General features: G+C 49.6%; 2 protein-coding genes across 2 annotated transcripts; one reads left to right on the top strand and one right to left on the bottom strand.

Annotated features, from left to right (window-relative positions):
• Nucleotides 1-5,509: 5,509 nt before the first annotated feature.
• HOO65_080269 (uncharacterized protein) lies at nt 5,510-8,434 on the top strand (the record flags this gene model as incomplete). Its single annotated transcript, XM_071004147.1, has 2 exons — nt 5,510-5,544; nt 5,653-8,434. 2 exons carry the CDS (start codon nt 5,510-5,512, stop codon nt 8,432-8,434), a joined length of 2,817 nt encoding a protein of 938 aa, XP_070856499.1.
• Nucleotides 8,435-10,096: 1,662 nt separating this feature from the next.
• Nucleotides 10,097-11,974, bottom strand: HOO65_080270 (uncharacterized protein; the record flags this gene model as incomplete). Its single annotated transcript, XM_071001523.1, has 1 exon — nt 10,097-11,974. One exon carries the CDS (start codon nt 11,972-11,974, stop codon nt 10,097-10,099), a length of 1,878 nt encoding a protein of 625 aa, XP_070856500.1.
• Nucleotides 11,975-14,776: the final 2,802 nt, after the last annotated feature.

Raw genomic sequence — 14,776 nt, forward strand, 5'->3', positions numbered from 1 at the left:
GACGAATTTGGTGGCGGGGAGTAGAAATGCAATGTAGGCAGGCTGTTTCAAGACAAGGTGATGTGAGCAAGAGTTTTGTTGGCAGAATAAGCACAGGACGAGCGGCGTGTGGTTTCTTATAGCACGCAAACGAAGGCAAGACGGCACAGAAGACTTGGACTATGTATTCTTGATGATTCCATGGCGCCATCACATTGTGACGCCCTAAACTTGACAAACTTGCTTTTTGGATTTATCAGCACATTGCTACAAGGCAGCTGGAAGCGTGGAGCGGAGCAATAGCCGGATTCAGGATGAACTGCAGTGGATGTGTGTATACAAGACATGCATCATGCCAAGAGCAGGAAAGGCAGCTCTTAATAATAGGAATACAGGCAAGGGAAGGGAGGCACCTCCTTCAGTTAGGCAGGCTCCCATCGCCTGTTTTTCTTGGTTCCTGGTGTTTCGGAAGGAGCTGCCGCGATGAACTGCCGCTCCGGCGTTAGTCGTATACGCCAGCAACTTTTCCCTTGACCGCCACCAATGAGCCGGCCTGCTTTCTGTGGGGCTCTTACAAATCGAAAAAAAAGACGCAGTTTGTAGACTGTGAAAGGACACTTAGTGTGCTGCAGAGAATTCGGTAGTTTCTCCAGTTTGAGGGTGTTTGTCTGGGTTGATTACCAATGCAATCATCTAAGTCGTTAGGGTTACATGGTGTCATTAACCCAAAGTGGGCAAGATCGGATACATGCATAAAACATGACCTCATCCTCTGCTTGTCTTTATCTTTCTGGAGCGTCTGTTTGCTTCTACGTTTCCATCCATTTCCAGTGCTTTGCTACCCACGGAAGATTTGAAGGGGCAAACAATGGGAAAAGTCGCCTGGACTTGAACTTTTCGTTGGGTGGGAAGCTGCTGCGCTTAGACCCTTCATGCCTGTTGACGGGCTAAGCCAAGGAATGCAAGCGACATCACTTGGATGTCTGTTCTTCTCCCTTCCTTTATTTTGGCCTGTCTAGTTGGAGAAATACAAGACAGCTATAGCTTTGAGTTCATGATGATAATATAACCAAGGAATCGGAATTTATCCATAATGTCTGCCCTTGTGTTGGTCATTGTGCTCGGCTGGAGCTTGGGATGGGCGAACAGTAGCAGGCGGAGCCATGGGGTTTTGGGGCTCCGGAAAAGGAGAAACGCTGCTCTGTCTCACTGCTCTTTGTTTCGACCTGAAGAAAGAGAAGAGGAAAAAGAAACCAAACAGGTAGCAGCGGGAACAAAAACCGGCCGAGGAAAAAGGAAAACCAGGAAATGGGAGTGGAAAAAGGGAGGAAGGAAAAAGCAAATAGCAATGCGGAGAAATCTTGCACCCTACGTCCAACGTACTGTACTGACTGACTGACTGTTAGCCGAAAGGCAAAGCAAGCAGCTTCTCAAATTTCACCTTTCAATAGATTGCCCTTCCGAGACTAATAGATCAGCGGACAATATACCACCCTACTATGAGATCATCCGAGAGCTTGTATCAGAGCACAAGCAACTTGGCAGGCGTAGAGAAGAACAAAGAGCAATATGCAACATAGCCCACGACCACTACTTCCTGTAAGAACAATATATTTCTTTGCCCCTCGCTTCGTGAAAGCCTGGCGGAAGCTTCGAAAAACAGACGAACTCGATGGCTGTGCAAAGCGAGGAGAGGACGTTGGAAAAAGTCCCGAGACACGCCATTACAAAAATATATACACCGGCAAGAGACAAGAAAAGAAACTGGCAAAATCAAAAAAGAGCAAGCTGGCGGGCGCATCTTGGTTCTCGGACTGCAAAAGCGGTCTGAGGACGAACGGTCATCTATCGGATGCTACGGTCATCCCGCAGCTATCGCGTTTCTCCAATACCAAATATAAGGGACGGGCGGGGTCTGTTTGGGTTCGCGACGAGTGCCAGAGCGTTTTTGTTGATGTCTTGGTTGCATGCAGGTAAAGTCTGCTATGTAGCTGCATCGCAAGCCTCTCCTCCACTCGAGAAGTCGGCCAGCCTCGAAGCGCCTCGTCGATCTGCAAGTCACGCCCGTCAACAGACAGGCCTTCAAAACATGCATTCGCAGCTAGCCATCCTTAACTGTGCGTTTCGTGTTTCATGCATATGCAGGTACTTGAACAGGACTAGGCTAGGATAAGTCCGCAGGCTGGATAACTTTCTGCTCCCCTCCCATACCCATATCCATCTTCCACCGCTGACAAGTTGCATGCCTGCTACCTGCTATTCCTACAAGCTCGCTTGCATATTATACTTTCCATGCACAACTACGCTGGTATTGCAAAGCCATGATGTGCACACAACACTAGGTTGATTGATAGACATTTTCCCACCGTCCGCCATTGTCACACACATGGCCAGACTTATCCACCCTCCGTTTCAAGTTCCAGATTGAAACAAGGGGGTGTTATATGCACGCATGCCCGTTTATTCATCGATTTAGTGCAGTGCTCTTATAGTCGTGATAGCAGTGTGGCTGGTTATGTAATAGGGCGCGCTGCTGATTTGGTGTGCGTGCATACATAGACATGTATGCTTACATTCCCCTTTAGCATTTTTTTTTCCATCCCCCTTTACAGAAAGCGGAATCATTGGCCATACGTGCCCTAGAGTTAATATATCATATAGGGCCAGTGCTGTTTCCCAGCCCCAGGCGGCCCTAAGTGCAGAGGCATTTACTTGGGACAGTCTCGGAGCTTATTATAAGCCAGTTGAGAGAAGAGAACCTAGGGATTGGATGTACAAGAAGGGGGGAGGGAAGATAGGAGGAGGCCAAGTGCGTTGTCGTCTTCGTCGTCGTCCTCAGGGTCGGGAATAGACATGACTGTGTTTCCCATGGGCCTAAGGCCAGAACACTGGGAGCCGGGAAATTGACCAAACCAGACATAAGATTGGAGCAGGAGACAACGAAGAAGAAGGTGCACATTGACATGTTCCGCCAGGGTCTCGCTAATGCACAATTTACCCAGCCAGCGAGGAAATACATGGAACTGAGAAAGAAGCGAGTCCAAGGGAAGCCCCCCCCCCCTCCTCTCTTCTTCTACTGCAAGACCAGGGTTAGGGTGACGGTGTTGTAGTGTCGTGTTCAACCAGAGAAAGCAGAGATTGGGCGTGGAATGAATTCTCCGATAAACGAGATAGAAACTAAATCAGGCGGATTCTCTATTATGGTATTTTGTGCATTGCATGAAAATTTTACTAGCAAGGTGTTCCCCTTTCTTCTTGCGTCCAGGGTTGTTTTTATTTCCTCTTACACGATGTGATCATTGTGTGTATAGGGTTAGGGTTAGTTATATATATAGCAGCACACCACCCTCCTCGGCCCCCTTAAGCCAAGCCCGCTACTGAGCAGTCTTGCAAAAAGTGCGGCACGAATTTCGGCTGTGCTTGCAGCGCAGTGGTGCTATGAAGCAATAAAGCCAAGCCATGCGGAAGTGGTGAGAAACCAAGAAATAGGAGGCAAGCAAAAGTGACAAAGGCTGAAGAGGGCAGCGCGCAAGGGCAGAGCGCAGGCAGCGGGTACGGCGGCTTACAGCAGGCATTTACAGCCATAGTGACGAGCAGAGCTAGGACGCCGGGCTGGCGTGAGACGGCTGTTAGTGCGTGCTGTTGTTATTGGGTGGGCTGGGCTAAGTTGGCGTGAATCCTAAGCAGTCCTGAATTTTAAGTTGCAAGCCAGACAAGCCACTATCTGAGTTGATACACGTGGGCGAAGGAAATAAGGACAAAGACTAGAGGACGAGCAGGATGGGATGATCAGGGGAGGGAGGGCGAGAGGCGAGAGAGAAGAAAGAAAGGCAGAGAGACAGAGAGACAGAGAGACAGAGAGACAGAGAGACAGAGACAGTTGCAAGTCTCTGCCCTGCTCCGGGTCTCTCTGGATTGGCCTGGCCGTGGGCGTATTTCCGTCTTTTATCTCAGTGGCTGCTCCTTCTCTCGAGGCTTTTCCAAGATACTGTAGCTCTTTCTTTTTATCTTCTTCATTCTTCGTGTATTCCCTGCCCTTTTCGTGTTTCATCTTCCTGTCTTCGCTGCATGCTGTTTCTATTATTTTCCCCAACCCTGGACTCACACCCTATTTCTCAAACCTGATAGCGGGGTCATCCCCTGTAAAGTAGACTGCATGTTCTGTAATTAGCTGTGTTATCCGTGTTATTGGAGGGTTGGTGGCAACCTGGGCTAGGCTCGACTCTGCCGCTGCTGCTGCACCCGGGTATTTTTCCTGCTTTTTTATTTGATTTTCTTTTTAACCTTCATTTCCTTAATTTGGGTTGCTTGCATCTTCTCTTACGTCCTTCGCCATTGGCCGCTGTCCTCCTCAGCCACCTGATCTGTCTGTCCCTTGGTCTCATGCTCTCACTTACACGCCACCTGCCCTCTGCCCTCTTCCTATCCCTATTGCCCCGCTCTCCTCTCTCCTATTCATGCGCCCACAATAACCTTCTTCCAGCCGCCTCTGCAAGCTCTCTGCAGGCTCTGCAGGCCTTGCAGTCTCCGCAGTGTTGCATTTGTCTTTACTAACCGTGAGCCCAAGTCCAATCATGTGAGTTCTTGCTGAAAAGCGTAGAGGCTTGCTTGTTACTGGCCCCCAGTCCCTGTCTTTCAACCCAACCCCAGTCCCCCCCTTGTTGGCCTTGTCCCCCCTCTTCTCTATTCCGGGCTGCTAGGGTCCTAGTCCTGGGGCCCTTCTAGCTTTTCTCTGACTACCATTTACCCTTTAACCCCCCGGCTTTTTCTTTTCTTGTGCTCTCCAAAATCTCCTACATTGCTTCAAGATTATCTGCTCTAGCCTATCCACCTGTCCCTCGTCTTTTTTTGTTCTGCTCTGTTTCATGGTCCTGCTCGTACTTAATATCTCCAAGCTTCTGCCTGCGTCTTTTGCTCCAGGCTTTTCTCTTCTTTCTTCTCTTTCTCCTTTGCTGCTTGCTCGCGCTCTTTTGCAGTCTAGGCCGCCTCCCCCCCAAAAAAAAAAGATACCCTCGCCGGAACGGAGGGTCTTGTCTGCTTTCTTCTTCTTTTCTTGTTCTTTCCTTTTTCTTGCCACCCGAGCTTGACTCCCTAGAGCAAGGCTTTCTTTCTAGCTTCTGGTTTTTTTTCTTTTATTTTACTTTATTTTTCCTCCTCTTCTCTTCTTCCGTTTTTGTGTGTATTTTGTGTCCCTCCGCCTTTATAGCATCCGCCAACGAAGAGCCGCTTCATTGTCGTCTCCAGCGCGTGACCAGTGCCAACAGCACCAAAAACAGCACCAGGACCGGCTCCGAGTTCATTCCATTCTATTCCATTCCGTTCAGTCCTTTTCTGCTTTCTAGCGTTCTGCGTTTTATATATTGGGCGTATCCAGTCTCGATTGCTTGATCTACATCAACTACACAGCCCGTATCCAACGTCAAGTGCTGCCGCGTGCAAGCCAAGGCAGCCAGCAATCCCATCTTCTTTCTCTCACGGCCCCCTACTCTCGCAGCCGCCCTGCCCATGACCTCGCAGCTAGCCATTCATAATGTCTAGAGATATAGGCCGCAAAGGGTCTATTAGGTATGTAAAGCCTACCCCGATACCTGCATGTCCATCTTACACCAAGCCCCCCTAGTTGCATATTCCTTTCTCACCCAACCACTGACATCCGACTTACACCCATTTTAGCGCCTCACCCAGCCAAACCCCTACAACCCACGTCTACGACGTTTTCCCTCCCAAATCTCCGTCCGCTTTCCGAGTAACAAGCAATGCCAATGCCTCAAATACTCACCGCAGGCGCAGCAAATCGCTCGGCAGCAAAGCCGGCCCCGGTATTTCTCACATTTACACAGCCTCTACATCAGCCTTTGTGCCGACTTCCATACAACGGTCGGCCCTGCCTACCATGACACCACCGCAAAAGGCCACCACCCAAGGTCACCACCATAAAAATTCACCCTCGTCTGCCGCTACATCTTCTCCAGCACCGGCAGCATCTGCAGCCGCAGTGGAAGCAGCCGCTAAGCGTATGACCGAAAATGTCCATGTCTTCGTCGGCCCCGAGAAGCATGAGTTCATCGTTAGCCGCGCTTTGCTGTGTGCTTGTTCTCCCTTCTTTGGCGATCACTTGGCCCGTGGCACTAGTCGACTCGAGCTCCCCACCGAATCAAGCTCTATGTTTGAGTTGTTTGCCGTCTGGCTACACAACCCTGTCAGCTTCCCTAAGCATCTGCATCGTGCGCTGGAGCATGTAGAGCCCGAGCCCGGCCGCACTATAGACAGTGCTGCTGCCTCAACTCGCCTGCACTGGACACTGGTAAGATTACATTTATTTGCAGCCGTGCTGGAGCTGCTCCCGCTGCAAGATCTGGCTCTTGATGCCATCCAAGACTTGTACTTGTGTCGAGACTGGGATGTGACGCCTCGCTTTATTAGCTTCTTGTACGGCCAGTGCGACCCGTTTGCATCTCTGCGTGTTCGCCGCTGGGCCGTGGCCATGGTTGCCTTTGCGCTTGCTTCGGGCGCCAGTGATGCCCAGGGCACCGAACGCGAGGGTGGCTCGGCGACGACAGATCCTGCTTCTCACGCCCGCATGAAATCTACCAGTGCCAAGGATGCTGCGGAGTTCCAGAAGCTTTTAGCTCGATACCCAGAGTTCCTGGGCGACTACGAGATGCACATGCGCAAGATGGATGAATCAGGGCTCGACCTCGCCATGAAGAACCCCCAACTCCGCATTCCAAGCAATACCCTACGTAACGACCAGCGGCGCTTTGCCTTTCGCCAGTGTGCTTTTCATACGCATCGCGCTACTGCCGGCCAAGCAAACTGTCCCTATGGCGGCGACGATGATGTCGAGGGCCGCGTGGGCTTGATCCGCAAGAAAAGCCGCGCTATCCGACAGCAGCGACGCCAGGCGGAATTGCAGATGCAGTTGCAGGTCCAGTTGGATCGCCAGCGCGAACACCAGGCACTAGCTGCTATGCACCGAGAACAGCAGCAACAACAGAAGCAACACCGGCAACAACCAGATCGCGCTACTGGTCATAACCATCATGCTGTTGATGATGACCAAGATGGCGACTACACTGTGGCCCCGCCCAGAGACAATGCTCGCTCACGCTCGCGTTCTCAAAGCCGCACACGGCCGCACATCTCACAGCTCAGTCTTGGTAGCATCCCTGCGCCTCGTGGCTCGCCCGATACCCTGGGCCCACTGCCGCCACTGCCTCCCAAGGCCTTCTCTCCTCTTCCCCCAACACCATCGCAAAGCATCCCTCGCTCGCGTCTAGCCTCACGTGGAACTCACTTGAAGTCGTACTCGACATCTGCTGCCGTCTCTACCTTTTCCTCAAGTAATAGCCGCGCCGCAGTACGTGCCCCAAGAAGAAATATGACAGACTTTGACAAGCCCGTGCCCGAAGTCGAGACACCATCGACCTCACCAACGCCATACCTGCGACCCGCTGCCCCAATCGCAGAGTCTATTGCATTGAACATCAATCCGGGCAAGCTCACCATCGACACATCCGTAGCCGGCGGTGCCCTAACTGCCTCGCCACCCAGCGTGTCGGCGTCTCTCCAGCAGCAAATCCGCGATCAGACAGCCAAGCTAGCCCGGCACAACGCGTCATTTCAGGCGTCGTCTCGCCTGCAACAGGCAATGCCCGAGTCGCCGACTTACGCATCACCAACGCTCGGCTATGCCGCGTCAGCCATGTTTGCTGCATTCCCGTCGCCTGATAGCCCTGCGCCTGCTATGCGCAAGATGCACCAGAAAAAGCCGTCCCAACTCCACACACAATCAAATCCTCAGTCATCGCCGCCACAGATGCAGAAGCAGAACCAGCACTCCCTGTCTCATCAGAAGTCCCATCCCCCTCACAACCACAAGCACAAGATCACCCAGCCCAAGCGTGCGGCCACCACACCAGCCCGCATTGAGGATTACCTCGACCGCAAGCTGCCTGATCCTCCCAAATCGCCCGAGTACCAGCTAGCCATGCCAAGTGTCGATATTGATGCCGAGATTGCCTCGCTGTCGGCACTGATGCCTCAGCCCGGCCAGACGCCGACCAGGGCCAAGCCGTACCCAGTGACGCCACACAACAGCCAGCGCAAGCCGGCTGGCCACACCAAAGCCCCTAGTGCCAGCAGCGCTGTTTCCGGCAGTGCATACGGCATGGCCTCCAGCCACTCCAAGTCGCTGAGCCATAGCAAGAGCTTCAGTCACTCTACGGCTGCGGTTACTGCTACGGCCTTTGCTACTGCTGCGGCCAATATGCACTCAAAGGGCAAGCCGAATTATCCGGGATTCGACGCCAGTGCTGTTGATGCGCTGCTCGACGAGGTGGCCATCTCACTACACATAGCGCAGTATGCCTCCACCAAGTCCACGACCGCAGACACACCACCATCATCGTCGCATCATGGACATGGACACGGCATGCGTGTGGCTGCTGCATAAGAAGATGCAAGCCCTATCTATCATGCTCTTTATTTCTTTTTTCCCGTTGTTCCTGTCATGTCACTCTTTACGCCAACATTCGTTTAATCTTACTCCATCTTCACTTCTCTGTCTATATTTTCACCCATTTTTTATTATTTGACCAACCAGCCTTGTCACTCTTTTCTTTTTTTGTTTTTTTCTTTCCGTTTTTTCCTTTTGCACTTGTTTTCTTATATCTGGCCGTTTCTTTTTCTCTGCTTCATATATCCAAGCTTCTATGTACAACATCCTTTCCTCTATCTCTATCCTATTCCAAACCAGCTCTTTGGTCTCAATATCTCAGTGTCTCCCCCCCCCCAACCAAAATCCTCGACTGTCCCTAGAATTCTTCTACATTATCTTGAAGGCTGGTGCCAGACTATCCTCTACTGCTACTGTTAATAAGACCAACCCTGTTTATGATTTGACTACGTATTTTCGTCCTTGGTTGTATGAATGCTTGATAACTATCGTTTCACGTGAACATCACTTAATAAATCGTAACAAAAGACATGTATGGGCATGGCCTAGCTGTGGCCGTGATCTGGCTTCACATTGTGCTCGTCACGGTCAAATCATATGGGAATGTCATTTCACTGCATATACTATAATTGTGCATATTGGTAAGAATGTGTTTAATGCCCTTGGGCAGAAACGTAAGAAATATAAGTATTCATAGAAGAGTTTTCTGGAGACAAATGAAAGAAAAATTTCGAGCAATATCAATACCGCGCGGCTTCTAAGCCAGTCGGGTCAGAGTTCATAAAAAAAGAACGAAAGAAATAAAACTTGGCGTTTTCCAAGAAAGTGTTTGAAAATGTAAGAAAAAAAAAAAAAGGCTGTGGGCAAGGGACAACAGATACCCAGCAAATACAAAAATAGCCCGATCAGCAGCTTTTGATATTTCGCAGCAATATTCTGGGTATTGCCCTGTCATAATGGTCATAAGAAGAGAAAAGAAAAACAAAAGGAGGAATCCGTGTAAAGGTAACATGGCTCAAGTCTGAGAACAGTGAATATCAGGGAGAGGTCAATAAATAAACGCAAGTCTAGAGCCATACTCGACAACACCTGAAAACGTGATTCGAAGACAAAACAATGACTGCATAAGGAGAGAAATGGAAAAGAAAAAAGCAAGAAAAGAGTGTCGAGCAGTGGGTGTAAGAAAGGAAGATACAGCAATTTAGAAAAGATAAGCGATCGTGGTGTCACGCATTGCACATTGTTGCTGAGCATCACAATGCAGCCCAAGGCAATGGCGGGCGTTGGATAAGCGTCTAATGGGCTTTTGATGGAAAAAAAAAAAGAGTGACTGGTGGCAGGACGAAGTGAACCAAGACTGTCTGTTATTGGCCATCTGATCGAGAATCGATTTGGCCGGTTCGAATCGTGCTACCAATGACGAATATCGTCTGGTTGTTGATTTTGTTGGAAACGAGCGAAGAAAATGTGCAAGAGACATCATGAGAGAAGCAGAGAGCAGGGCCCGACATAAGAATAAATATAAAACGAAATTTCGCAGGCATATTGTACGAAACAGAATGGTCGTGATTTCGAGGCCGTGAAGCAGGACAACAAAAGGGACATCAATCATGGGGAAGAAGTCTGCCCGAACAGACTCGTATCGTAAAACGTTCACTTCTAAGTGCGATGGTGTTGATTAATCTCACGAAGACGGTGGTCAATATATGCCAGCTTCGATCCAAGATCATTCTTCTCGAACTGGACGTTATCAGACCCGCGGCCAGGCGCTTCCTGAACGGTGGCAAAAGGTCGGCGCACATCCTCTGCGTTTACACAAAAGCTGGACTGAGATAACCGCGCAGGAAAAGTGAAACTAGGGTTGAGAGACCCAACAAAAGGAGACCCCAGACGAGCAGGCGCGGCCAGTGCAGGAGGCTGTAGCGGAAATTCTTTGACAGAATCGCGATGGACGGCAGGCAGAGGCGGCATAGGAGGGGCGTCCTTGAGAAGTTCCTCGAGAGACGGGCGCTGAACCGAAGAAAGGTCGCGTGCGAGGTATTCGGAGGTCGACCGCGCGCGTCTACGTCCGAAATCTACGCCAAGTTTATTAGGCTCGTTGTACAAGTCGCCTCCCAAGCTAGGCCTCTTGATACGACGCGGGACTTGTGAAACCTGGCGGCTTCGGCGCCTTTGGTGTTGCGTATTAGACCGGCTTCTAGTTAGACGAACTGGTGATTGAAGTCCTTTCCGACCGCTGCTGTTTTGACGGGAAATGGGAGCACTAAATGATAGTGCCTCTCCAAAGATCGGCTGGGTAGAGCTTGAGGTGCTGACGCGGGAAATTGGAGCTGCACTCATCAAACGAGGCGCGGACCCAAAAAAGTCGAGAACAGGATGCCCCTCTTCGTTCGGGATCCCAGGGAACTCTTCGGTTTCTGTTGAGCTCGGTTCGGACAGTGCCAATTGAGCCAGAGGGCCATGTGGCTGCATAGACTCCGAAGTGCTGACAGTCAGGGAGACTTGCATATCGCGAGCCGAGAAAACAGAGCCAATAGGGGTCATACGGCGACACTGTCTGGACATGAGACGGCTATTTCTAGAGTCGGGCACTGCTAGTTGCTCAGAGCGCATCATGGATGACATATTCTTAGCGCGGCAAATCTCACGCAGTTGTTGGCGCGTAGCAGCGCAGGTATGGGGCCATTGTACAAATGCCACAGGAGTGGAAGCGCGTGCTCGGTTAGCCTGGCCATTCGACTTGGTCCCCTTCCAGCTTCTCTTTGCTGCACGAGACACCCTCATGCAAACACCCTGAGGAGGCACTCCATTCTTTCCTGTATCAAAAGGTGTGACTTTGGGGTCTTGTAAGTACGCCATATAGGTAGTCCAAAGATGGGCATTCATGGCCTTAGTCCATGGGGCCTTGCGTGACTTGGCCTTGTCCGCAGTTTCATCCATGCTAACATCGGATTCCAGCACGTCATTGCATGGGGCATCGAGCTGGAGGCTTTCGCCTAGCATATTGGGATATGCTTTCGATTCAATTTCGTTCAAGCTTGCGTCGTCTGAAAGAATAGAAGCACGGCTAAAAGCTGAAGAGCTGGTCAATGTAGAGCGCGACGTTGACGGTCTGCTAGAGTCGCACTCGGGGGATGATTCATGATCAACGGCAGAGTCCATCGACCAATCAGGATAGCGACGCGGGGAGAGAGATGGTGCGTGGCCAGGCATGGGCGTGTGAGGAGTAAAGAGCCGGCCGCGGCTCTGAGGAATAGATAGAGAAGAGCCATCATGAAGATCAGCCAGGTTGTTGATGACTGGGTATTGTGATTGTGTCGTTCCAGGCGCATCGCACACTTCTGGTTCTTCAATACTAGGAATTGGGACATCGGCAGCCTCAACAGAGGCGAGAAACTGCTTAGTCGGAGCTGAGAAAAGGGTGAGATTCCGCTTGCGCAGTCTGAAGCGCTGGCGCTGAGGAGAAGGCGCACGAGGAGCCCGGGGCTCTTCGCTACTGTTGTGAGTGTCTGGCTCCGGTGTGGAAGGAAGAATCATTGTGCAATCAGGGTCGTGCAAACGAAAGCCTCGCGGCAAAGTAGCTGCGCCAGGAAAGTTTTGCATCATCGTAGCTAGCGATGCGAATCAAGAGTGTGATAAAGGGTAGGGTTTTTTTCGGGGAGTCTTAGTCTGACAGAGATTGCAGGAAATGCGATGAGAAGTCAAGGCTTTAGTCTGAGAAACAAGAACCGAAGGCACTCTAGATGTAGTCCTCAGACTTGATGTTTTTTTCGCATTCAATGCCTGTTGTTGATGTAAACAGTGGGAATGATAGGGGGCGCGTTTTGGAATGCCGTGACCCTTGCGCCGAACAGGAAATACAAAGCAGAGAACTCAAAAAGGAGCGGCGAAAAAAGAAAGAGGAAAAAGTGAAGGCTGGACGTTCTCCAGGGTAATGGCCAGTCTTGTCGAGAGATTCCTAGTCGGAAAAAAACACATTTGTTAGAAGTCCTGGTTCATGTGAGAGTCTTACACTGGAATGAGGGAGAAGTTCTTACCGATCAAAGACAGAAGAAGCGCAAGCACCACAAAGAAAAGTGGTCTTCGCGCTCAGAACAAGGCGGCAGCTGAGGTCAAAGAAACCTAGCTGAGGGAAGGCAAGCAGGGTAGATGAGCAAAGTGAGGCCAGGCGGACAGTGATGATTTTCGAATGTACGATAATCCACGAGGCTGGCGTTCTCTAGGAAACACGACTGGTATGAGGAAAGGAAAAAAAAAGAATTCCGGCAAGGCAGTATAATAAAGAGGCGGAGAAGAGATAAAAAAGGCGAGGATTGACGAAGCGCCCAACAAACAGCGGGGGATTGTGGATTCAGTGGACCAGGAAATAAATCAAGAATTAAGAGATAAAAAGAAATGTCGCCAAAAAAACAAGGAGATCGGAAGCGTGGACGATATTAAGAAAGCGAGACAAGTCGTGATAAGGGATTAAAATCAAAGGAAAAATCAAGAAAAAAAATGCAAAATCAGATTTCGTGGGCGCGGAAACGACAGACACTCGTAAATAGAGGACAAGCCTGGATGTTTAGTGGTGTTTTCTTTTCCCCTCTGGGCTTTTGTGAGTCTTCGCGTGAAGTCAACAAAGAAATCAAAACACACACAAAAACGACCGGAATTTTTCGCAGGCGCGTTGGAAGCGGCAAAGCAAAAAGTCAATAAAATGAAGTAAATCAAGTAAATAAAACTAAAGAGCGGCCAATCCAGTCGTTAAACGAAAGGATAAAAAAAACAACAAGGACGAAAATGCAGGTGGCGGCGATGCACGAAGAACGAGCAGGTAAAAGGGTGGCCGTTCAATGTTGGATAGAAAAGGAAAAAAAAAAAAAAAGAAGAAAAAAAAAGACTTGGGAATAAAATCAAAGAGGGGGAAGACGGCCAAAAGAAATATGTGTGATCAATTGAAGCCTTGCAAGAAGAGGGAAGGAGCAAAAGGAAGAAGGTGCGAGGACCTGTGTAGAACAAGGGTTCCATGAGGAAAAGCGGGCCTTCGCGCAGACTTACCACAGCTCGACACTCAGACTTGACCACTTAATAATCTCCTAAATCTCTTATTGAGCAGCATCTAATTAGGAAGGAACGGACAAGAAAGAGCCCAACAAGGTACACAACGCGAAAATCCGGTTCTAACTATGGCTATACTTCTCGTTCTAGCACTTGCCGCTGTCTGCTAAGGGCTATAAAGAAGGCAAAAGCGGCCTATCTTCATCTAGCGTCTGCGACAAGCCCTGGTCTCAACCCGGCTGTTCTGGATGGCCTGCTAGCCATATAATTGCATGCAAATATATGTCCACGGGCACTGGCACCACTCATGTAAGTACGTACGTTACATGCATCTAATATATCGTAATATTAAGGGCAACCGGTTTTGACCTCCTGTGCTCTCTCCCATATCTTAGCAACGCTTTTTCTTTACCTCCCGCCGCCCTTATCCCTCCCTATACCAACTAACAAGGACAGGGCTATCTCGACAAAGCAACGGCAAAGTATCGAAGCATAGGACGCTCAACAAGGCAGGCACGCCACACGCTCTTTTTTTTTCATTTTGTTTTCAGTCTCCGCTCTCGTGCCGGCAATGTGTGAGAACTATGTAAGCACTGTGCTTACCGCATCATCTTAACAAACCTGTTTGCTTCTTCTACATGTTAGGTCGTGATGCATGCATGGTCCACATCTCATACTATCGCATAAGTTTACATACACAAGCTGATACGCACACCTGCAAACGCACTGCAAAAGCCTGTGTTCATTTAGCCGCAGAGTTTCCATCAGCCAAGGGCCCCTCACCTCATATGCAGCTTCCCCGGCTATCCACCCAGCTACATAACATGCCAACATCCTACGCACTTGCATGCTTTGTTTTATCTCTGGGTATACATACATAGCGACGTAACCAGCGGTCTAGACTGCAGCTTATATGAACTCTTCCCAGATCACTACTCTCAAGCGTTAGACCCATATAATAATATATTAGTTAGTCTGGCAGTCGTCCCTCAAGACAGGACTAGAAAAGAGGGGTAGTCCCTAGTCGCGAATCCAAAAGACGGTGAAAGAAAAAAAAAACGACATCTCGACAAATTTGGCACACACAAGCTAGAATCAAAAATCAAAAAAAAAAAAAAAAAAAAAAAAAAAAGAAAAAAAATACTCCCTGGGGTCTGGTCTTGTTGTGTTGTTAGAGATGCTGTCTTTTTCCATCTTTTCTGAGAACGACTCAAGTACAAAGTAAAAATAAGAACTAAAAAAGAAAAAACCTCCAATAACTAAAATCTACATAATGCTATCTTGGCAGCCTAGACACCA

Source organism: Ceratocystis lukuohia (genome assembly GCF_044167205.1).
Source record: "Ceratocystis lukuohia strain C4212 chromosome Unknown Supercontig8_pilon, whole genome shotgun sequence".
Lineage (NCBI taxonomy): Eukaryota > Fungi > Ascomycota > Sordariomycetes > Microascales > Ceratocystidaceae > Ceratocystis > Ceratocystis lukuohia.